We start from the raw sequence: 25,359 nt of genomic DNA, 5'->3' as shown, positions 1-25,359 counted from the left end.
TTTCCACATACTATATTGTATTATGGAATTTCACTCTATGATTTCCATAAACTACAGCAAAGGCTATTTTTGAACTTCTACTGTACATGTTAACAGTAGGAATTTTTTTTAATAAATGAAAGAATGGAATACCTGAATTTGTACAGTACAGCATACACTTTGAAAAGGGCTTTAGGCCAGGCACGGTGGCTCATGCCTGTAATCCCAGCAATTTGGGAGGCCGAGGCAGGTGGCTCGCTTAAGGTCAGGAGTTCAAGACCAGCCTAGCCAACATGGTGAAACCCCGTCGCTACTAAAAATACAAAAATTAGCCGGGGGTGGTGGCAGGTGCCCATAATCCCAGCTATTTGGGGGGCTGAGGCAGGAGAATCGCTTGAACCCAGGAGGCGGAGGTTGCAATGAGCTGAGACCATACCACTGCACTCCAGCCTGGGCAACAGAGCAAGACTCCATCTCAAAAGAAAAAAAAAGGACTTTAAGGTAGATATAGAGGCTTCAGTATCCTGATGACTCTCATTCATTCTGTATGAACGATACTGGAGGACACTGATTCTCTCATCTACTTGAAGACCAAGAGCAGAATCACATTATGCTTTTAGAGGGGCACAGGGTGGCCTATTGTTAGGCAAATAGACTGCAGTCAGACTAAAACCAAATTCCATTTCATCATTTAGTATATGTGTAACTTGGTCAAGTGACTTAACCTCTCTAACCTTTGATTCCCTCACTTGAAAATAGGGTTATTAATTCACAGGGTTACTGTGAGGATGGAACTAATGCATGGGATTCCATATTATCGTTTCCTCGAGCTTTGGAATTCTAATTATAAATTCTAAACTCTGAGATTACGGGAAAAGCAGATGTGAGAAAGGAATTAAAAGCACCAACTGGAAGCCAGGATGTCTCCCAGGAGGGACTCGCTATCGTCTAGCTGCGCAGCGGTGGGCAATCGCTTAACTTGTCTAAGTCTCACTTTCCGCATCTGCACATTCTCCATCTGCCCTGCCCCTGTACTCACTGGGCCAGGGAACCTGGGGAGGCCTAAGCGGACTGGGAAGTTAGGCTTTCCCTCCACTTCATCAGTCGGCTGCCCCTGCGGAAACCCGCCCAGCACACCTCGCTCCTAAAGCCAGTTGCGGTAGTGGTGGTGGGTGGGGCTTTTTTTGGCCACCAGAGGGCAGCATTTCCCCCTGCCAACCATACACGTACCCCTAGCAACCGCAAACCCAGCTGCAACAGAACAAAAGACCGCAGTCCTTGGGCTTCCCTTCCATCTTAGGGCTCACGCTGCCCGAGTTGGGTTTCATTAGAGTAGCAGCTTTTCAAAGCTCGTCGGGCAGGAACGGCGGAGCGACGGAGCTCTCGCGAGATCGCCGCCGGAAGTGGGTGGTGGCGGGGACGCAGCGGTTCCCTCTCCGGAAGGCAAGCGCATCTCCCAAGCCGTTGCTACCGACAGCCGCAGGCGCTCCCTTCTGAGGAAGAGCCAGCCCCGCTGCGGCCTCTCCAGCCCCGGGTTCGCGCTCTCGCCTCTCCTGCCTGCCCAGCTGCGCGGCGGAGCGGAGCGAGGCACCGCCTGCGAGTCTCCGGCAGCCCCCGACCCCTCCCTCGGCGCTGCGTGTAGGCCGCGCCCTCAGGCCCAGTCCGCGGCGGCCCCGGCGGGTGATGCCAAATACAGCCATGAAGAAAAAGGTGCTGCTGATGGGGAAGAGCGGGTCGGGGAAGACCAGCATGAGGTCGATTATCTTCGCCAATTATATTGCTCGCGACACCCGGCGCCTGGGGGCCACCATTGACGTGGAGCACTCCCACGTCCGATTCCTGGGGAACCTGGTGCTGAACCTGTGGGACTGTGGCGGTCAGGACACCTTCATGGAAAATTACTTCACCAGCCAGCGAGACAATATTTTCCGTAACGTGGAAGTTTTGATTTACGTGTTTGACGTGGAGAGCCGCGAACTGGAAAAGGACATGCATTATTACCAGTCGTGTCTGGAGGCCATCCTCCAGAACTCTCCCGACGCCAAAATCTTCTGCCTGGTGCACAAAATGGATCTGGTTCAGGAGGATCAGCGCGACCTGATTTTTAAAGAGCGAGAGGAAGACCTGAGGCGTCTGTCTCGCCCGCTGGAGTGTGCTTGTTTTCGAACGTCCATCTGGGATGAGACGCTCTACAAAGCCTGGTCCAGCATCGTCTACCAGCTGATTCCCAACGTTCAGCAGCTGGAGATGAACCTCAGGAATTTTGCCCAAATCATTGAGGCCGATGAAGTTCTGCTGTTCGAAAGAGCCACGTTCTTGGTTATTTCCCACTACCAGTGCAAAGAGCAGCGCGACGTCCACCGGTTTGAGAAGATCAGCAACATCATCAAACAGTTCAAGCTGAGCTGCAGTAAATTGGCCGCTTCCTTCCAGAGCATGGAAGTTAGGAATTCCAACTTCGCTGCTTTCATCGACATCTTCACCTCAAACACGTACGTGATGGTGGTCATGTCAGACCCGTCGATCCCTTCTGCGGCCACTCTGATCAACATTCGCAATGCCCGGAAACACTTTGAGAAGCTGGAGAGAGTGGATGGCCCCAAGCACAGTCTTCTTATGCGTTGAATATTGCCAAATGCTCTTTCTGAAAATGCTGAATTGCCTTTTTTTGTTTGCATCCTTTATTTTTAATATTCATAATGTCGTGTGCTTAAAAGTGGGCTTTGAAGTGTGTGCTGCTTACTCCTTTCATCTTTCTCCCCGGCTCCCCAGTCTTTAAACATTGGACGCTATTTACTCGGCTACCCAGTAGAGCTTTGAAGCTGGCCTTTCTGAGAAGTTGGTATGATGTAACACTAAAGTAGGTGGTTCGTGTGTGTTCTCATTACCTGGTTATAATAGATATGCACATCAAAGCCTTTACCAGTATCTCCTGTATTCCGTATCAGATTGCAAAGATGGAATGTTACTATTTTATCAGTAAGGTATTAAAATGCATTTATAAATTCTTCTTGGCTTCATTCCTGAATAAACGTGTTAGCAATTTAAAACATGGCCTTATTTGAAATAACTCGAAAGTGCTTAATATGTAAATCTAAAGATTCTGACTGCCCACAAGTATTGCTTGACTGGCAAATTTGATTCTGTGAGTTTAGCCCCCAGCATTTTAGTGATGTTTGGTAACAGCTGTAGAAGTGCTTATGCTATGGACTCAAGCTAGACCACTTGAGTTAGTATTCTGGTCCCTTCACTTACTAGCTCTGTGAACATGAGCAAGTACTTAATTTCACTACACTTGTTCCTTCATTGGTAAAATGTGGGTCAGAATACTACTTTATAGCCAGGTGTGGTGGCTCACACCTGTAATTCTAGCACTTTGGAAGGCTGAGTGGGAGGATCACCTGAGACCAGGAGTTCAAGACCGGCCTGGGCAACATAGTGAGACCCTGTCTCTACAAAAAAAAAATTTTTTTTCATTAACTAGGCATAGTGGTGGGTGCCTACAGTCCTAGCTACTTGGGAGGCTGAGAAAAGAGGATTGCTTGAGTCCAGGAGGTAGAGGTTGCAGTGAGGTATAATTGTGTCACTGCCCTCCAGCTTGGGTGACAAAGCAAGACCCTATCTCAAAAACAGCAAAAAAAAAAAAAAAAACCACTTGAAAGGATGTTTAAAAGGATTAAATTCAACATGGTATTTAGGAACGGTGCCTAGCGCATAGCGCGCATAGCGTCCTGTGTTAACTACCATTACCATCTACTGAGCCATTCTTCCCCAATTTACTGGATGTGAAACCTATTTGAATATTTGATCCCTTACTAAATGTCAGGTGTTCTTAAGCACGTGTGCATTTATCTTACTGAATCCTCACAACCTATGTGGTAGGTTACTTTGATCGCTATTTTAACAGATGAGCAAATTGCTATGACCTTATTAAGCTCATACAGCTAAACCCAGGCAATCTGACTACTGACTCTCCTCATCATTACACCCCATTACTTCCATTGAAAAGTTAACCGTGAGTCATAGCTTTTTATTTTGTTGTTGTTGTTGTTTCTTTGAGACGAGTCTCGCTCTTTTGCCCAGGCTGGAGTGCAATGGCGTGATCTCACTGCAACCTCCGCCTCCCAGGTTCAAGCCATTTTCGTGCCTCAGCCTCCCAAGTAGCTGGGACTACAGGCGTGCACCACCACGCCCAGCTAATTTTTGGTATTTTTTAGTAGAGATGGGGGTTTCACCACGTTGGCCAGGCTGGTCTCGAACTACTAACCTCAAGTGATCCGCCCATCTCAGCCTCCCAAAGTGCTGAGATTACAGTCATAAGCCACTGCACACGGCAATTTTTTTGTTCTTATAACTTGCACAGATCAGCACTGATGGGTCTTAGCTTTTTAAATGTGTATTATTCCTTCATATAATTCCGAATTTACATACTGAGTAAGCTGAAGCCCAGGAAGCTAAGTGACCTTCCTCAAGGAATAGGGTTTCACTCGTTTTGGGCAAGATCACTTTCCCATTTGCATTTCTCTGGAAATTGGATAATACTGAACCAGATTCTTGGATCACCTACTTTTAAGAAAGGATTTTGAGGTTCCTAATTTGGATTGGCAATGTGTAGTAAAATGGGCAAACAGATCTAAAATGTCCCATTCCAGTTCCAGCAATAGCTGCCTTATGAATTGTTTGAAAAGAAAGCTAAGTATTTTAGAGCCAAGAGACCTGTGATCAACTCTAAGCCTCTCATTTTACACCCGAGGTGCTATCTTTGTATGGACAGTATATATAAGTGATAGGGCTTTAGAATTTCTAAGGCTTTATAAAATTATTTAATATTTATTAAACCCTTTCTAGCAGCAGATGTGGATGACACTACTTATGAAGAGTAAGAAGCTATTCAGGTGTAATTTATAAAAATTACCTAATTAGGGCCATTGGCAATACATTAGTGTAAAGACTCCATATGAGAAAAGTGACAGTATAGATATTACTTTAAAAATTCATTTTAAAATACTACGTACAGTAAATCTAGTAATTAAAATGGAAGTAACAAAACATGTTTACCTGAATCACTGAACCTCTCAAATGTGTTGATCAGGTTATTAATATACCTTTATATGTGATCATCTTAAGGTTTGCAGGGGCATAGTTCTTTTTGATATTATACAGGAAATTCCAGAGCCAGATAGTATAAAATATTTATTGAAAACAACAGTATTTAAAATATTTACAAAGACTCCCATAGAGGATTCTCAAATATTTTCAACTTAGGATGCGGACTTGCTATTCACGGTGCCTAAAGAAAAAGGTGATCTCTAGAGCAACTATGTATCTGCAACATAAAAGAAACATTTACTTCAATACTTCTACATTGAGGAAAACGTCATTAAACATATTTTAATTTTAGTACACTCACAGTAGGAAGATAATAGTCTGCTTTTACACAGATCTCCAGAATTCCTGTTTTTCCTTTAGATAAATTTGACTTCATAGTCAAGAGACTCATGGTAAAGAAAAGGTTTCAAAATACTCGTATTTTTGTTTTCAGTTCAATTTCCCCCAATTGTTAACTTCAGCTATTCTTTATTCCACTTGATGACATTTTTCATGTTTAGCAACATTATATGGTGGTTCTCTTTAAACATTTAAAATAACTAGAACATTTTAACATTATCTCAGGTTTCAAGCTGATGTAGAAGTCAGTTTATACACCTTTGTATCTTACAAACAGTGAACAAAACAGTACATTCTATATAATGTCCGATATGAATGTAATGAGAAATCCACTTACAGTAATGAATTAGCCCTCTTTACCATTTATTCCATGATATAGGAGGCAAACTAAACAATTGCAAAACTTAAACAATTGATAAAGATGACACATGGCCTTGGGGTATCTGTGTGTGAATACATACTCCCGACACACATTTACATAGGTGTGTATGTATGTATGTATGTATGTATATATTGCTATAACTAGAGAGACCACATGCAACCATAAAAAATATATAATAAAATCAATTAGTGGGACATAAAATGAATAAAAAGTTAAGATACCATAGGAGATTTCAGAGAAGGAATAGGCACATGGATATAAAAAGCGTGGATTAAGACTTCAAGGTGGAAGTGACATTTTTTCTGAGGCTTAAAAGAGAGCTGTAATTGTGGTAAACCAGTAGAGGAAGGCAAGGTATTCCTGCTTCAGAAAAATTGTAAACCAAGACCCCTAAAGACCCATGCTCACTGAAGCATTTCAGTAAAAAAAAAAGGGAGATTACAGTGGAAGGGGGAATAGAAGAAATCTGCTACAGGGGAACTTACATGCCTTTAAATTTGAACTCTGTTTTAGAATTAACAATGAACCATTAGTGGAATTTTAGGCAAGGAAGTGACCCAATCAACACAGTTCTTAAGATCAAAAGGTAACTATGCAGGAGATATTGGATAGGGAAAAGGCTGCAGGCAAAAAGCCGCAATCACTTTGGTTTAGGAGAAGAAAGTGACAGATCTGAGATATTTTTTGTTTATGTTACTGGCATATGAAGAACAGGAAAGAATGCCAAAAACTTTCAGCCTATCACAGGTATAACTCAACAACGTGATTTTTACAAATCCAAAATGTCTACAGACATTCTACTCATTTGATTCTCAGTAATTAAGGGTTTCTCAGACTTGAGTGGCGAACTTGAGCTTCCCTATCGATAGTTAACAATCTCTACCGAAGATTATATGTAACAACATACCTGCTTCTTAAAAGTACCACAGGGTTAAATGTGAATCTCTATTTCCTAGCGGCAGTTCTCAAACTCTTTCTTGAGCTTAAGAATTACTAGGGACGCACATTTAAAATATAATTAAATGAAATAATACACATTAAGTGTCTAGCAATGGCCTTGGCACTTCTGCAGATGCTGATATGATAGCGTTACATGCTAAGATTTTCAGATACTGAGTTTTCTTAAAGCAGACTAAAGGTTTCCCCATAGACCTGCATAGTCCCTGATTTGTTTTATTAACTAATAAAAGAAAACAGCAACTTAGAAGATTTTTTTCTTCTCCTTTTCCATTGCAAAGAAGGTAGTTACATGTGCTTCATTTTGTCTTTTCTCACAAAAAGATGAGTCTTCACACTGGGACAGCACAAACAACTTAGAGAAAGGCAGTCCAAGATAAATGAAGAGAGATGAACTATTAAGCCATCTACTTCCATAAATTTCCCCTCCACCTTCTTTCCTTGCCAGTTTTTTGGGGGCTAGTGGACAAGATTTTGATGGTTGTGAGATGGGGACTACAAAGGGTATTGTAGGTACTATCACCCTTCCAGTGCCTGTTCCATTCCTCCTGGTTCACAGAGGGCAATAGTATGTGTTCACTTGGATGCTAGACCCAAGTCTTTTTCTAGGCAGGGCACCTGAAGGAGTGAGGCAGGAGACTACAAGTGTGACAAGTTATTTAACTCTAGGTTCAGTTTTCTCAAGTTATTGTGGGGCTATTCTGTAGGGACTGAGGAATTTTGATGGTTGTTCCTTGTTCCTTTCTCTCAACAGGGAGTACAAAATAACCCAACAACAATAAAACAGACTAATGAAAATTTTAATTTATATTTTTGTTAAAATATAAAAGTAGGATTAAGTTAAATTATCAAAGTCTAAATTAGACTAAATATAAATGTTATACAACCCACTAAATGGATTTATAGTTTGACAGTGTTCCTTACACGTGTCTACTCATCTTCTTCCATCTTTTTCCTTTTTTTAAATCATTCTGCCCCAGTCTTCACTTAATCATCACATGCACTTTATTCCACCAAACATCACTTCTCAGGATCATTCTACTTGAATAATCATTAAGCTTGTTTAGAGCTTTTCCAGTCTTAAAATTTGTCATCTTGACTACACATCCCAAGGTACTACTTTTCTCACTTTTTCTGGTCAGCCAGAATGTTCCATAAAGAAACAATAAAAGTTGTATAGTTCTCTACGATGAAAGATTAGTATATTCAATGGCTATTAACCACTTAGTGAACATACAACAAAAACTACTCATCCTTATATTCACTGACTGAAGTTATAACATAAGAAATTAGTTACACTACTACTTTGTCATTCACTTAATGCTTACAAGATTACTCAAGAAATCAAAATGGCTTCCCATTGCTTGACGTTTGTTTTCCAAATACTTCATATTTCAATCTCATATACCTACAAAGAGAAAAAATCCAAACATACTTTCCTTACCTAAAAATATTAAAGAAGGCTAAAAGGCATTTGGAATTTTTTTAAAACTTTGAAAAACAGTGTTACACTTCCAACATGTATTTAAGTTATAATTCAGTTTCTATCCCGTGGCATAGCTTCAATTTAAGTGCATCATAGTTATATTAAATAGGTATGTCTTCATCTTGTCAAGTCAGATGGTGGTTCTTTTGCATCAAGGCTCTTATTCAAAATGTCTTCTTCTGCAAATTGATTTTTAAAACAAAGTATAAGCAAACATTACAAAGAAAAATAAATAGAACAGATTCCAAGCAGTAGCAAATTTTAGTCGAGATAAAAAGTTCATAGTTTTGCAAATACTCAATTATGATAAAATTATCATTATTCTCACCAAAGTACTCTCTTTCTCCAGAGATCAATACATTCCTCCTAGAATACTTCTTTTTTTTTTTTTTTTTTTTTTCTGTGACAGGGTCTTGCTCTGTCACCCAGGCTGGAGTGCAGTGGCGCGATGGCAGCTTACTCCAGCCTCAAACTCCCAGGCCTAAGTAATCCTCCCACCTCAGCCTCCTGCGTACCTCGGACCACAGGCATGTGCCAACATGCCCAGCTAATTTTTTAATTTTTTGTAGAGACATAGTCTCCCTGTGTTGCTGAGGCTGGTGTCGAACTCCTGGGTTCAAGTGATCCTCCCATCTAGGCCTCCCAAAGTGCTGGGATTGCAGGCATGAGCCACTGTGCCCAGCCAAATACTTTTCAATATAGCAGTCAGTGTATAACTATTATGGGCAAATCAGAGTGATAAGTAATGAATCTGTATCACCAGATCCTTATCTCTCCTAATGAGCTACAAGAGCGATTTTTTTAACCTTTTATGAGGAAAACATTCAAACATACAAAACTGATGAGAACTATGATTAACTCAATGTATCCATCACCTAGCTTCAATAATTATTAATATTAACTGTTATGAACTGAATTAATACCCCGTTGAAGTTCTAACCCCAGTAACTCAGAATGTGACCTTATTTGGAAATATGGTCATTACAGATACAATTAGCTAAGTAAGATGAGGTCGTACTGGAGTAGGGTGACCTCTTAAGTAGCTAATATGACTGTGTCCTTATAAGACACATACACACACAAGGGAAGAATACCATGTGACAATGGAGGCAAAGATTAGAATTACACTGCCACAAGCCAAGGAATGCCTGGTGCTACCAGAGGCTAGAAGAGGCAAAGAAAGATCCTCTTCTAGTGGCTTCAGAGGGAACATGGCCCTGTCAACACCTTGATTTTGGACATCTAGCCTCTAGAACTTACTGTCTTCAAAGACAATAAATTTCTGCTGTTCCAAGCCACCCACTTTATGGTGCTTTGTTATGGCAGCCCTAGGAAACTAATACACTGACCTGGCTTCTTTTATTTCTACACCCCACTCCCAGATACTACACCATTACAGTGATGATATTTAAAATTGGGTTTCTCAAGTTTTTAAAAACCACCTTCCAGTGGGCAAGATTTTGATGACAACTACTTTTCAGTTATTTGTATTATAAAAGCAGTAAGTTTCAGGTTGGGGGGGCTTTTTTTCCCACCCCTGTCTCAAATCAATTGTAACTACATATACATAAACAGAGATTCTGAAAGGACCTTTAGAGTGAGGGATCATTCCCCTCAACCTAAATGAAGGAAGGAGGAGCACATTAACAATAAAGGTCATGCAGCATCCATTGTGTACTGGTTTTATCAAAAGTTGAGAGAAAACTTCAACAGGTGAATATGCATAGGTCTAGTTAAACCTTACCTTTTAAATTAGGTAGTTCTCCAAGACTACATGACATTGTGGTCCTCAATCTTTGTTCCACTGGAGAAAACTTAATTAGTGGTGAAAGAGACCGTTTTCTTTCACCGATGGACATGGGTAAAGATGTCTTTGTATGGTCAGTATGCAAATCACGGGTGTCCAAAAAGTTAAGCACATCATCTGTTTGTACATTTTGGGGAGTAGGGCTCAATTCTGGTTTGTGTCTTTCGGGTGTTTGGGAATTCGAGAGGTAAGATTCTTCCCCTTTCTTGGAAAGAGATTTCTTCAGAGCCTCGTATCTACTGCGAAGAGCCTGTATATTGAAGTCTGATTCTGGAGTAGTCTGTCTCCCTCCCACAACATTTTCTAGAAGAATGCCACCATGCATAGGACTATTTGGCTCCAGTTTAAAATTGGCCTCTGAACTACTGGAACTATTAAAACTTAGGTGACCAACTTCTTCCGGAAGAGTTTCGTGTAATATGCCAAAATCATTATCTTTAAAACTCTTAGAACTAATTCCACTTGATAGCTGAAAAGAGTTCCACAACATAGTTTTATTTGTGGAAGGTTTGTTACAAGAAACTTCTAAGTGGTCCAATATTTTCATAAACTCCTCTTCACTGCCACCCATCACATCTATCCTATTGCCAACAGCTGGGGAGAATGTCTCCATTTGGCTAGTTTCTGAAAGCTTGGTGAAGGCTAAACATTCCAAATCTTGCTTGCAAATTACTTTCTTATTTAACAAATCTGACTGACTTTGTGTTGGTGGTTCATCTATGTGACTGGTCAGCACAGGTTTCTGAGGCACACACTTGCAATCTGAAACAACTTTCTCTTCAGTCGAACGAGACTGGCCAAAATCTGACACAGTGGTTTCTAAGAGAAAATCATCCATGCTAAATTCTCTTTGACTGTGCAACACAGGTAATGATTCTGGCAATACTTCTCTATGTTCAGCATCCATTTTAGTTGGTTCTGCAGTTCTGTTTTCTTCCATTTCAATAGCTTTTCTCCATGAGCTCCTAATTTCAGTTACTACAATTAAAGGGGAGAAAAACACAATTTACTAACATTCCCAAACATAGAGCATGCAATGAATCATATTATTTCTAACACTGAAGATAAAGCTCGACTCAGTATGTGTTCCATAAATATACTGGTTGGATGACAAGGCTCCACAATGTAACCAATCCCAACATCAAAGAACCCCATCTCCAACTGATCACACACAAATAAACACATAGAAAGAGAGTTGTTCTTAAAATGTGCATCAATTTTTACGCAGCACATATGAATTACATGTATTAAAAAGACCTTTTCTTGTCCATCTAAGCCACAGTTTGGCAAACATTTTCTATAAGGACCAGATAGTAATATTTTAGGCTTTGCAGGTCATCCATTCTGTCAACTACTTAACTCTGCCATGATAGCATGAAAGTAGCCATAAACAATGTCAACAAATGAAAATGCTTATGTTCAACATAATTTTATATACAAAAACACACAAGGTGGGGCCAAATTTGGTTCATAGGCTATAGTTTGCTGACCTAGGCTGTGGCTCAGTCCAAACTGAATTATATCAGCAGCAGAACAGAAATTATTTAGTTACTCAACCAAGATGATGTGCCTACCTAAGGACACCAATATCAGAACTTTGCCTACACAAATTACAAGTTATAGCAAAAAAGGTATTGGGCAGTTTGACTCATTTGGGAGGGGTAAAGACCTCCGCACACATGGTTTATGGCTAATGCTTCTGGTTGATGACTGGCAGAACACAGCCTATGTACTCTATAAATACGTGGATCACAGGTCAGACCAGGAGGCAAGAGATTTTTTTTTAAATGCTCAAATAAGATCTTTCTAGATAAAAGCAAAGTAAACAACAAAGACAAAATTGTATGTTATCAAAATTTTATATCTCTATATACTGAGTACACTAAAGGCACAAAATACTGCTAAAAGACTGTTATGTGAGAATGCCCACACTTAGTATGTCGAGTACAACAGCATAAATAAAGAACCATTGGCAACTAAGCTAAAAAGATCTGTCAGGTCATGGTTCTAACAGTGGTTATGTCAAAGAAACAAAAGAGAGTAACAGAAAGCATTATTAACTTACTCAAGTTTTCTGGAGTTCGGGGAATCTGATTCCTTGTTAAGAAGGGGTTAGAACCCAGAGAGTCAATTAGTTCCTCTAATTTTATTTCATTTCCTTCAGAGAGTTGTGGTGAATCAGATGAAACTGCTCTGGCAATCTAAAACAGAAAAGAAAAACTAAAGCAAAGATTACCAAGCCCATTGGTAAAGCAAAGATTACCAAGCCCATTGGTAGAATGCAACAAAACCCCTGATAAGGATAATAAGCACTTCACAGTCAGCAGCCCCTCCCATTGCAGACAACACAAAAAATAAACAACAAAGAAGTTCCCAAACAACTCTGTATAGACCATCTAGGTACAATCCTGTAAAATGAACAACACTGAAGTATTTCCTCATCTTAAATGGATAGCCCATTATAAAGGAGAGAAGAGATAAGAACCTTTACACCGGGAAGATTTAGGGGCAGTTCCAATTCTGCAGTGACCTAAGCTGCTGTCCACCACAACTGTAAGCTTGCCAGCTCTGTATTCACTAAAATGACTAGTTTTAAAGGAAGCAGACTCTTCTCAATTATAATCAATTTGCACAGCAACACCTCTATTAAGAAACAGAATCATTCTGACAACATACCTCTTCACCAGAAACCTCATTATCAGATCTAAATTACTGAAAAAAGTATAGGTACATTCTAAAACAGAAACGTATCCAATATCAAAATAGTGCTCTCTATTAAGTATCAATAAAACTGAAAAAGAAAAAACATGCAAATTAAAAACTCTGCCCCCGACATCACTAAAAAATAAACTTCTGGAAGCCATAATTAAATTGGCCCAAGAGGCCGGGCATGGTGGCTCACGCCTGTAATCCCAGCACTTTGGGAGGCTGAGACAGGTGGATCACTTCAGGTCAGGAGTTCGAGACCAACCTGACCAACACGGAGAAACCCCATCTCTACTAAAAATACAAAAGGAGCTGGGCATGGTGGTGCATGCCTGTAATTCCAGCTACTTGGTAGGCTGCGGCAGGAGAATCGCTTGAACCCGGGAGGCGGAGGCTGTGGTGAGACGAGATGGCGCCATTGCACCCCAGCCTGGGCAACAAGTGCAAAACTCCGTCTTAAAAAAATAAAATAGGCCGGGCGCAATGGCTCAAGCCTGTAATCCCAGCACTTTGGGAGGCCGAGATGGGCGGATCACGAGGTCAGGAGATCGAGAGACGATCCCGGCTAACACGGTGAAACCCCGTCTCTACTAAAAAATACAAAAAAATAGCCGGGCGAGGTGGCGGGCGCCTGTAGTCCAAGCTACTCGGGAAGCTGAGGCAGGAGAATGGCGTAAACCCGGGAGGCGGAGCTTGCAGTGAGCTGAGATCCGGCCACTGCACTCCAGCCTGGGTGACAGAGCAAGACTCCGTCTCAAAAAAAAAAAAATTTAAAAAATAAAATAAAATAAAATAAATAAAATAAAAAATACAAATAAAATTGGCCCATAGAAAAAAAGGGCTTCTCCTTCAAGAAAACAGAGTGCTTCTGGGAATTCAAACACTAAATATCCCCTGTCATAAATACTCTTAAAGAAAATTAATTTTACTTTCAGAGCTTCATGAAATTTTAAGACTTTACTCTTCTATCTGATCCCATTGCTAATATAAATTCTTTTAATCAGAAAATGTGTTTTTCCTTTCAAAATTAGGAAAGTAAAAAAGACTAACCATCTTTTCTTTAGTGTAGAGTCAATGAAGAGAAACAAAAGAACTTTAGAGATTTAAAAGTACTTAAGGACCATGAAACTAGACCTGTTACAAACAAGAAAAATGACTGACATCCAGTCAGGCATGGTGGCTCATGCCTGTAATCCCAGCACTGGCCGGGCGCGGTGGCTCAAGCCTGTAATCCCAGCACTTTGGGGGAGGCCAAAGCTAGAGGAAATCACTTAAGGCAAAAAAATTACGGGGTGGCGGCGCCTGTAGTTTGAGACCAGCCCGGGCGGAAAAGTGAGTCGCGCCACTGCACTCCAGCCTGGGCGACAGAAACTCTACAAAAAATAAAAAACTTATTAGCCAGACAAAGTGGTGCACGCCTATAGTCATAGCTATTTGGAAGGCTGAGGTGGAAGGATCCCTTGAGCTCAGGAGTTTGGGGTTACAGTGAGCTATAATTGCAAAACTGCACTCCAGCTTGGGTGACAGAACAAGACCCTGTCTTAAAAGAAAAAAGAAAAATGTCTGACATTCAGTTCTCTTATTTGGACAATGCTCATTTAGTTTGATCGGGAATGCAATAAAGGAGGGAAGTCTAATACCTGAATTAATATCCACTAAACCAAATTTTTTTCAGTCTCTCAGGAATAAAAAGTAACACTAATTTTCTGGCTGCTTAACCAAATCCAAGCAATGCTAAAGCATGTTATGGGAAATGTATTAAAAATAACATTAACAAATAACTTCAGAATTTAACTTGCGTGAACTGAGTTCTGTAATGCTGACCAATGGTAGCACTGTGTGGTCACTTACCAGTGAAAAGCAGAATAGTGTTAAGGGATGGGGCTGGTTAGGAAAATCAAGTTCATTAACAACAATGCATCTAATCACTTTTGAAATATTTTAGACAGCAAAAAGAACAAAACCTACACTCAGTGATATGATACTGCAACGTGTTCTAATATTCAAAAAAAGAGGAAACTCAGCTAAGCAACAAACAACACTGACAAAGTATTTTAATAAAGTATAAACCCTGGGTACATTTATCTAACTATGTAATGGTTAATCTCCAAAATTTCTCAAATGTATCATTTGTATACTTTCAGGTAATGTTTAAAGAATGGGAAGTGGGTTCTGCACCACAGTTGTAATATTAACTAAAAAAGTTTATATTGAATCTATTCTCACTTTGGAGGAAAACGAATTTTGCTTTAACCATAATTTTTATTATCCTTAGCCTTCTTTATCCCATATTACCTCAGGTAATCAATAATTAACTGTATTTCGCTTAGGATCCCAACACCATTGAGAAAATACTTGTTTTTGATTTTGTTTTTTGAAACAGGGTCTCAGTCTGTCACTCAGGCTAGAGTGTAGGGATGCAAACACAGCTCACTGCAGCCTCAATAGCCTGGGCTTTAAGTGATCCTCCACCTCAGCCTCACCAGTAAGTAGCTGGGACTTCAGAGACGTACCACCATGCTCAACTGGTTTTTTTTTAACTTTTTTGTAGAGATGGGTTTCACCATGTTGCCCATGCTGGTCTCGAACTTCTGGGCTCAAGTGTTCCTCTGCCTAAACCTCCCCAAGTGTTGGGATTACAGGCATGAGCCACTGTGCCCATCTAATAACTGATATTTAAGTATACTCATTATAGTCTTTTCTCACCTCTTCTACCAGATGATCTTGCTCTTTTTGAAATGGATCACTTTTTTTAGCTGGCAGAGACCCTCCAAATGTACTACTCTCTGTATTCGTTGCAACATCTGATAATGGAGAATTTTCCACTTCAAATTCTGGTATTTTCTTAGAAATTGCTTCATTTTTTTCTTTGGGAGTTCTCATCTTTGTGTCCTGAAGAAGACAGATATGTAATGTTAAACCCTTAATAATCATGGCTGATCTTGAAGCTTTCTTCATTAGCAGTTCACTGGTTATCAGGAACCTATAAAAGGTTAACATTATTGTGAAATTGTATGTCACTGGCAGAATTAACTAATTCCAATATTCCCACTTAGCAATAAGGAATATATAAGTAGATATGGTACAAAATATACAAATATTAGAAAATGGCCGGGCGCGGTGGCTCAAGCCTGTAATCCCAGCACTTTGGGAGGCCGAGACGGGTGGATCACGACGTCAGGAGATCGAGACCATCCTGGCTAACACGGTGAAACCCCGTCTCTACTAAAAAATACAAAAAAAAACTAGCCGGGCGAGGTGGCGGGCGCCTGTAGTCCCAGCTACTCAGGAGGCTGAGGCAGGAGAATGGCGTGAACCCGGGAGGCGGAGCTTGCAGTGAGCTGAGATCCGGCCACTGCACTGCAGCCTGGGTGACAGAGCGAGCCTCCGTCTCAAAAAAAAAAAAAAAAAAAAAAAAAAAAAAAAAAACACAAATATTAGAAAATGTAAAAACAGACATTAAATTTAACTGTGGTATCAAAAAAATAAATAATATTTTATAATTTAGTATGGCTAGAATTAATTGAGACATTTTAAAATATACCTTTTCAAGTAGTATAACACTGTTTCTATCTGATGATGAAACTGACTGCAACAAGAAAGAGGCAGGGCTAAAAGGGAAAAAGACAACAAATCCAAGTTATAACGAGGAAAGAATTCCATTCCCTTTACAAGTCTACTCTAAAATCTGTCTGCCCCGTATCTGTCCGTTACGATTTCACTCAATTCGTCCCGGTCATCAAAAGGCAGTTCATTCTAGGGAGGCATGGTGACAAGCAGAGCAGTATTTCAGCCCAATTTGTGTATCAGCCTCCCAATTATGAAGACTTTACTTACCACATACTGAGTCAAGAATATGTTGATTTGAAAGAGTTAAATGACAATGAATACTCCACAACCTGAACACAGGTTAAAAACAGATTCAAAACAGAATTGCATTATTATAATGTCACAGGGTCCAAATCACAGTTTCTTTGTAGCAGATCCTTTTTTTTTTTCTGAGACGGAGTTTCCCTCTTGTCGCCCAGGTTGGAGTGCAATGGTGCGATCTTGGCTCACCACAACCTCCGCCTCCCAGGTTCAAGCGATTCTCCTGCCTCAGCCTCCCGAGTACCTCGGATTACAGGCATGCACCACAACACCTGACTAATTTTGTATTTTCAGTAGAGACAGGGTTTCTCCATGTTAGTCAGGCTGGTCTCAAACTCCCAACCTCAGGTGATCTGCCCACCTTGGCCTCCCAAAGTCCTAGGATTACAGGTGTAAGCCACCACACCTGGCCCAGCAGAGACTTATTTTTAAGATACTTTTGATACTTCATATCCAAAATCAATTTCTCATATGCTAAATTTTACTCTACAGCAAACATGTTACACTTTCACAGTAACGTCATAAGGTTAGAGTTTTAGTTTGCCGCATTCTGTTGTATTTCTTAATCTTTTGTATTCCCTTGCCCTTTTGGATAAATATTAAAACTTTATGTCACCCAGGCTGGAGTGCAGATCTCAGCTCACTGCAAGCTATTCATGCTAATTATAAAATGTTATTAAATTTAAAAATCTTCAAAGAAGCCAGAAGTGGTAACTTTTTTACTTTGATCTTAAAAACCTTTAAAAGTTAAAAGCCTAAAGCTTTTCTACTCTAGTTAATATAAGACAGGATTATCAAGACCACTTTCAACAACATGCATGTTGGTACTTTCCTTTCTTCTTATAACTAGAAGTACAAAATTAATAGCATTGCAAATATTTTATATCATAGTAAATGTAATTTTCAAACTTTTTCAAATATGCACTCTTAAGAGTCTTTGTCTACGTTCCAAACATAATTCAAAATCACTGCAATCACTCAAGCTTCAACATAGCATTGACAAAATATAACCCAGATATCAAAGGCAAAGGATTGATCATCTACTAGATTTTGGGGAAACCCTTACATAAAAATTATCACAAAGCCCCCTGAAACAGAGCCAGCAATCTATGGACCAATGCCACTAAGGTGCCACCACCACAAGAAGGTAAGGACAAAGGCTATGTCTTTCCCTAAGGCTATTCCCAGAGACTAACACAGTGGTTGGTAGTACAACACATACATGTTAACTGTTTGATGAACTGATGGAATCGATGAGTAAATGCCACTTGAGAATGGGGTTCTACAGGTGACAAGTGTTTCCATTTGAATGATTCTTATGGCAGAGAACAATGGAAACATTCTGTACCCTCCCCTCTCTCATTTCTGAACTGGCAACATGCTATTAAGCCTGCTAACATCGTAATCTAAGACAACTTTAAAGCAGCCCTGGCTCAGTCTGTATACTTCATCCATTTGCCATGCCAAGATTGAGGCCCATGAAATCCTAACACTGTAACAAAACAAAGAAAAGACGGTGATCCCATTGTGGAAATTTATCCTAAGGGAAGAACATAGAGGAAAAAAGAGGAACACACTTTTTATAGTAGTAAAAAATAAAATTGAGAGAAAATTCAAATCTAAAAATAAATGCAGTGTTACAAAGCTATTATCAATGAAAATTGGTAAATATGTTATTTAAACATACAGCCAAAAAAATCACAACCATTTATACTATGTTAATGTTTTAAAATTTGGGGCTGGGCGTGGTGGCTCACACCTGTAATCCCGGCACTTTGGGAGGCTGAGGCAGGTGGATCACCTGAGGTCAGGAGTTCCACCAGCCTCGCCAACATGGTGAAACCCCGTATCTACTAAAAATACAAAAATTAGCCAGGTGTGGTCATGGGTGCCTGTCATCCCAGCTATTTGGGAGGCCGAAGCAAGAGAATCGCTTGAACCCAGGAGGTGGCAGTTGCAGTGAGCCGAGATCGTGCCATTGCACTCCAGCCTGGGCAACAGGAGCAAAACTCCGTCTCAAAAATAAATAAATAAAATTTTGTACTTTAGAATTTTGCATTTTAAAATTTGTATTCAGATTGTATCCATCCTTCGATTACAGCTTTTTGGTTTTTTTTGAGACAGACTTTCACTTTGTCGCCCACGCTGGAGTACAGTGGCGGGATCCTGGCTCACTGCAACCTCCATCTCCTGGGTTCAAGCACTTCTCCTGCCCCAGCCTCCTGAGTAGCTGGAATTACAGGTGCCGACCACCACACCCAGCTAATTTTTGTAGTTTTAGTAGAGACAGGGTTTCACCCTGTTGGCCAGGCTGGTCTCAAACTCCTGACCTCAGGTGATCTGCCTGCCTCAGCATCCCAAAGTGCTGGGATTACAGGCATGAGCCACCATGCCCAGCTAGAGCTAAATTTATATATGGTGGTATACAAAGCCTAGAAAAGTACTTGGCGGGGAAAAATGTTACAAGTGATTCCTTAAAAACTTTAACCAATTATTTCTCATTTTTATTTGCTGTTGTTGTTATATCAATAATTAGGAGAAAAATAAAAATAGAAACTATAAAAAGAGAAAGATATGAGACTAGAACTCAATTTCTAACACAAATGATGTTTAGCTGGCATGTATGCAAGATCATACTGCCCTCCTTGTCTTTGAAATGTGGTATAGGAGAAAACATAGAAGTTAGATGTCTAGAACAACAGCATCATTACCATTAGAAATATCATGGAACCCACCCACCCACACACACAGACACAGACACAAAAAGCCACTGCAAAGAAAGCTAATGCTCACAGTGTACAGCAAAGGCATCACCAACTGCTGAATTCTGGTTTTAAGTATAATGCAGCCTCCATGAGCTCACTCTGATCAGAAGCAGAAATGAAAGCCAGGCAAGGTGGCTCACGTCTGAAATCCTAGCATTTTGGGAGGCCGGGGTGGGAGGATCACTTGAGCTCAGAAGTTTGAGACCAACCTAGGCAACATAGTGAGACTTCATCTCTAAAAAAAAAAGTTAATTAGCTGGGTGTGGAGGCGCATGCCTGCACTCCTAGCTACTTGGCTAGCTGAGATGTAAGGATCACTTGAGATCAAGGCTGCAGTGAGCTGTGATTGCACCACTGCACTCCTGCCTGGGTAGCAGAGCAAGACCCTTCTCAAAAAAACAAACAAAAAAAAAGCCAGCAATGAGATTTATGGAAAAGACTACATATCTTTTGGTATCCGTGAATGACAACTGCATGTGATAGGGCTAATAACACTCTAAAAACTACATTCTTTCCATTTTTTTAGTTGAATGGTTATATTGATCATATCTACATATGAATTTCCCAGTTAACTACATTGTTACTGATAAAAGATGATGTATTGCAGATAAAACAGTGTAATTGCTGAACTACATGCAAAAAAGGTATTCTTTTCTTTCATTAAGTACAGTCCATCTACGTTACATATTACTGATGGAACATTTAACTACATATACCTTTAACAGTGAAGAATTCTGAGCAGACTACTTCCATATCCCAGGAACTTAGCTTTTCACAGTCCTTCTGTTCTGTCCCGCTATCTAGCAATAATAATCTTTCATATCCCATTAACCATTTATCCCTCACCACTAAGCCTTCCCCTTCCTCCCTTCAATATCTCAAATCTATAATTAAAATAATCAGAATATAACTAAAAGATCCAGGAGCTTAGAAGACAGATATGGAAATCAAAGTATATCTAATATAAGTTATTTTTCCTATATTAAGAGTTTCCATTTGAACTAAATTATTAGGGATTGAGTTTCTGGCTCCTACAGAATTCTGATAGTATCTTGGTACAAAATTCTTCAAAAAAATAATCTTTTTTTTTTTTCTTTCTTTTCAGATGGAGTTTCACTCTTGTTGTCCAGGCTGGAGTGCAATGGTACAACCTCAGCTCACCACAACCTCTGCCACCCGGGTTCAAGCAATTCTCCTGTCTCAGCCTCCCAAGTAAGTAGCTGGGATTAGGCATGCACCACCACACCCAGCTAATTTTTGTATTTTAAGTAGAGATGGGGTCTCACCATGTTGGTCAGGCTGGTCTCAAACTCCTGACCTCAGGTGAGCCACCCACCTCAGCCTCCTAAAGTGCTGGGATCACAGGCATGAGCCACCGCACCCGGCCCAAAAAAAAAAAAGTATTCTGAGGTTTAATGGGGTTCATGAATAAAATCTGCTATCTGTATTAATCTAGTATCCCCATCAATCTGTAGTCCAGCAAAACACCTTAATCAAAATATTTAATTTGCTCTCAAGGAAAGACAAAATCAAAAACTTAATTGAGTTTAGGAAGCACCAATCATACCCTCCCCCAGCCTGCCATAAAAAGAATTCTGATATGAGTGTACAATGGGTAGGCCAGTAACTTTACTATCTCTTCAACACCAGGTCCTCACGGAAGATTTCATTATTTTTCTTTAGGCACTCAAAAAATTAACATCAAATCCAGGCAGACTAAAACATAGTTCTTCCACAACTAGTCCTGACTGCTATGAACTAGATCACTGCAGAACCAATTACCAATAACTCAATTTCACAAAAAAAGGCTTAACTCTGGTTAGTGTTACAGTTTTCACTAAGACCATATAGAATGATGAGTGCTTCAATTCATTTAAAATTTAGGATTTTCTTTTATAATTTTCCTAAGTATTTTACTTTCATCTGTCCCTCATCTACTTGGGAAAGTTGTAATGAAAGACACCTATGTAGGTTAAAAAAACAATAAAACAAAAAAACCCAAATACAGGAAAGTTTCTTCGTGTTTGATTGCTACTTAATAATGCTTAATTTCAATAAAGAACTAATATGTTCCCCAATCGGATTACAAACATTTAGTTCACAGATTTTTTGCTCATAAAATCTGTAATCAGTCCAAAATGGGATAATAGAGAAAAAAAAAAAAGGCAATAAAGAAAATAGGAATATTACTGAAGGAAGTTAGAACAAAATTCGGTTTTTTCATATGTTAAATCTGGTAGTTACAGTAAATCAGAAGTTTTCCAATTTTTTTTTTAAGCATGGAACTCTTCTTACCAAATAGTTTACCAAACACCCCAATGTATAAAATATATAAAAGAGCAAGTTGCCCAGGCTAACGTAGGAAAAGGTTGGACCAGCCACGGGTTACGTTACATTCATCCACAGCACCAAATGGCACTATAGGATATAGTCTGAAAACTATCTGGACAAGATGATCTCAAAGGCCCCCAAACACTTGAACTTAGAGTAGTTTCAAAAAAGTTCACATACATAAAAAGGCAAAAACTCCCAAATTTGCGTTAGATAATTTCCAAATAATCCCCATGAAACCCAATATTTAGATAAAGAATAGAAGGGGAAAAAATACCCATTATCATAAATTTTGGATCTTTTCTGAAAATGTGGGTCTATGGTGGAAAAATATTGTCCAGTTAAAAGGGCAAAATTGGCCGGGCGCTGTGGCTCACATCTGTAATCACAGCACCTTGGGAGGCCAAGGCAGGCAGATCACCTGAGATCAGGAGTTCGAGACCAGCCTGGCCAACATGGTGAAACCCCATCTCGACTAAAAATACAAAACTTAGCTGGGCGTGCTGGCAGGCACCTGTAATCCAGCTACTCAGGAGGTAGCTTGAACCCAGGAGGAGAACCGTTTGAACCCAGGAGGCAGGGAGGTTGCAGTGGGCCAAGATCGCGCCATTGCACTCCAGCCTAGGAGACGAGAGCAAGACTCCGTTTCAAAAAAAAAAGGGGGTGGGGGGGCAAAATTACGCACTATCCCAGAGTAAGTAAGACTGGAAACTGTTTTAAGATGGGAAAAAAATAATATAAAAACAAATTTAAAAGCCTGTAATATACGGGCGGATCGCAAAGGAAAAATAATATAAAAATACAAATTTGGGTCAGTCCCAGCATAAACCCGGGAGGCGGGGTGAGCTGAATCCGGACCATAATGGGCGACAGAGCCAGCACTTTGGGAGGACCATAATCCCAGCCAGGCCCAGGCAGGAGGATCACTTGAGGCCAAGAGTTAAAGACTAGCCTCTGCAACCCAGAAAGACCACACCTTTTGTTTTTCCTTTTAGAACAGACAAGGTCTTGCTATGCCTGGACTGGTCTAGAACTCCTGGGCTCAAGCGATCTTCCCACCTCAGCCTCCCAAAGTGCTAGGATTACAGGAGTGAGCTACTACATCCAGTGACTGGTGCATTTTTACAATCCTCTTGTAAGACAGAAAAGTTCTCCAAGTCCCCATCCAACCCAGAAGTCCAGCTGGCTTCATCTCTCAGTCCCATCTCTATTTTTTATAAAATAAGAGTTTTTTTAAATGTTTAACAAAAGAAAATCAAATTTGTTTTACCTGTTGGCTAGATCATGTAGAGCTCCCAAGGCATTACTGTCTCCTCTGCAACCATTTTCTTGGTTATGTTGCTTATGTGTATCTAAAGAAAATTAAAAATTGATTGCTGTTTAATTAGGTTTGTACATTCTAACATTCAAGGATCCCTTGAAATTCTAGAACAACTTCTAAACAGAAGAAAACAGAAAAACCAAAACACGAACACTAATAGGAAAAGATAATTATTCAATTGATAAGTGTAAAGTGATGAGCAGAAAAGTAATAGAGAATATCTAGCTTTTATAAAAGAAATGATGACTAATACTAAAACAAGTTTCTCAAAGAGTAAGAATCCATAATTCCCCAGTGTTACGTGCTTCATGTTTACATACACAGATCATGAGATTATCACAAAAGCCAGCAAGGCCAAAAAGTTACAGTCTTAGCATATTTCAATGCACATTTATGATATCAGTCAACCTACATAATTATTCTTCAACCTATGACTGAATAACTACATGCTACTACCATACCCACATGCTACTACCATACCAACAATGGGAGAAAGAAATGAAAGATGGAGAGGTTGCCTCCGAAGAGTCAGTCTAGGAAAGGATAGTGATGTGTCAAGTGTTGTTATACTTCTACAGTATTATGACAGAAGTATATACAGAGTTTAAGGAGGCAGAGGAGAGACATCCAGCCCAGACTGCGGAGTGGGAAGAAGGCATGAAGGTACTGAGGGAACGAGGTACAAGCTACTATGATGGAGCACAGGATACATCCAGTGGAAGCATGGTGGGAAATAAGACTGATGAAGAAAGCCATGGCTGGATTACAGAAGATCTGATATTCCAAGGGCTTGACCTCTTTCAACATGTTACCTTCTGAAAGGCTTTTCCCAGTTGTATGTGTCCAAAGTGGAACAGAAGCCATAATGAAAGAAGATGACAACATGAAAACCAGGCAGTTACAGAAATGAAGTAAGTAAGGATTAGAGAGGTAAAAAGTATATATCTATGACTACTAAATACTAGACAGACAGGTCAAAAAGCAAATTAAACATAACTAAAAGATAATCAGTGAGTTATAGGAGCGATCTAAAGAAAATACCTAGAATGAAGCCATGAGATACAAAAAAGTTGTAAATATGAATGAGAAGTTAAAAGATACGAAAGACAGAATCAGAAGTCCCAACAATAGGAGTTTCAGAAGGAAAGGATCAAAAGAATAAGACATAAAGTAATATTTGAAGAGATATTGGCCGGGCGCGGTGGCTCAAGCCTGTAATCCCAGCACTTTGGGAGGCCGAGACGGGCGGATCACAAGGTCAGGAGATCGAGACCATCCTGGCTAACACGGCGAAACCCCGTCTCTACTAAAGACACAAAAAATTAGCCGGGCGAGGTGGCGGCGCCTGTGGTCCCAGCTACTCGGGAGGCTGAGGCAGGAGAATGGCGGGAACCCGGGAGGCAGAGCTTGCAGTGAGCTGAGATCTGGCCACTGCACTCCAGCCTGGGCGACAGAGCGAGACTCCGTCTCAAAAAAAAAAAAGAGATATTGGTGAAAAAGTTTCTAAAACTGAAGATACGAGCTTTCAGAATAAATAAGCACACACAAATCCCAAATAGGCTAAATAAAACAAAACTACATTTAGATATATCCTAATGAACCTGCGTAATACAAAAGAAGAATATTTTCTTTTTTTTTTTTTTTTTTTTTTTTTTTTTTTTGAGACAAGTTCTTGCTTTGTCACCCAGGCTGTGTGCAGTAGCACAATCATGACTCACTACAGCCTCGATTAACTGGGCTCAAGTGATCCTCCCACTTCAGCCTCCCAAGTAACTGGGGCCACAGGTGCGTGACACCATGCCCAGCTAATTTTTTGTGTTTTTTCTGTAGAGACAGTGTCTCACTATATTGCCCAGGTTGGTCTCCTAGGCTCAAGCAATCCTCCTGCCTCAGCCTCCCAAAGTGCTGGGATTACAGGCGTGAGCCACCACGCCCAGCCAAAGAAAAATCTTAAAAGCAACCAGAAATCAAAAATTAACTAACTATAAATGGGCCGAGCCCAGTGACTCATGCCTGTAATCCCAGCGCTTTGGGAGGCCAAGGCGGGAGGATCACCTAAGGTCAGGAGTTCGAGACCAGCCTGGCCAACATGGTGAAACCCCGTCTCTACTAAAAATACAAAAGTCAGCTGGGCATGGTGGCACATGCCTGTAATCCCAGTTACTTGGAAGCCTGAGCTAGGGGAAGAGCTTGAACCCAGGAGGGAGAGGTTGCAGTGAGTGGAGATCATGCCATTGCACTCCAGCCTGGGCAACAACAGTGAAACTCCCTCTCCAAAAAAAAAAAAAAAGAAAAGAAAAATTAACT

The 25,359-nt window shown here is 40.3% G+C and overlaps 2 protein-coding genes and 1 non-coding gene across 5 annotated transcripts in view; 1 reads left to right on the top strand and 2 right to left on the bottom strand.

Annotated features, from left to right (window-relative positions):
• The first annotated feature begins 1,242 nt into the window (after positions 1-1,242).
• RRAGA (Ras related GTP binding A) lies at positions 1,243-3,029 on the top strand. Its single transcript, XM_050761346.1, has one exon. The coding sequence runs from the start codon at positions 1,663-1,665 to the stop codon at positions 2,602-2,604; it is 942 nt and encodes a 313-aa protein (XP_050617303.1). The 5' UTR covers positions 1,243-1,662; the 3' UTR covers positions 2,605-3,029.
• Positions 3,030-5,159: 2,130 nt separating this feature from the next.
• HAUS6 (HAUS augmin like complex subunit 6) overlaps positions 5,160-25,359 on the bottom strand; it is a 53,983-nt gene continuing 33,783 nt past the window's right edge. For 2 of the 3 annotated variants that reach the window (XM_050761326.1, XM_050761327.1), the window contains 6 exons: positions 23,002-23,083; positions 16,310-16,376; positions 15,472-15,657; positions 12,125-12,260; positions 9,997-11,037; positions 7,551-8,431 (listed from right to left, as the gene is read on the bottom strand). In XM_050761326.1, coding sequence (XP_050617283.1) covers positions 8,370-8,431; positions 9,997-11,037; positions 12,125-12,260; positions 15,472-15,657; positions 16,310-16,376; positions 23,002-23,083 — 1,574 coding nt within the window. In that variant the 3' untranslated portion in view covers positions 7,551-8,369. Of the gene's footprint in view, positions 5,306-7,550; positions 8,432-9,996; positions 11,038-12,124; positions 12,261-15,471; positions 15,658-16,309; positions 16,377-23,001; positions 23,084-25,359 lie in introns of those variants that run through there. The other variant, XR_007719819.1, reaches the window with a different exon arrangement.
• On the bottom strand, positions 16,452-16,582 carry LOC126938168 (small Cajal body-specific RNA 8). Its single transcript, XR_007719994.1, has one exon. It is a non-coding gene; the product is annotated as a small Cajal body-specific RNA 8 (non-coding RNA).

This window comes from Macaca thibetana, chromosome 15 (assembly GCF_024542745.1).
Source record: "Macaca thibetana thibetana isolate TM-01 chromosome 15, ASM2454274v1, whole genome shotgun sequence".
NCBI lineage: Eukaryota > Metazoa > Chordata > Mammalia > Primates > Cercopithecidae > Macaca > Macaca thibetana.
Note: the sequence above shows the minus strand (reverse complement) of the source record. Positions and strands in the feature narration are given on the sequence as shown.

Bases quoted from the DNA above. Each gene is read 5' to 3' on its own strand.
- RRAGA (XM_050761346.1), top strand. From the start codon at position 1,663: ATGCCAAATACAGCCATGAAGAAAAAGGTGCTGCTGATGGGGAAGAGC.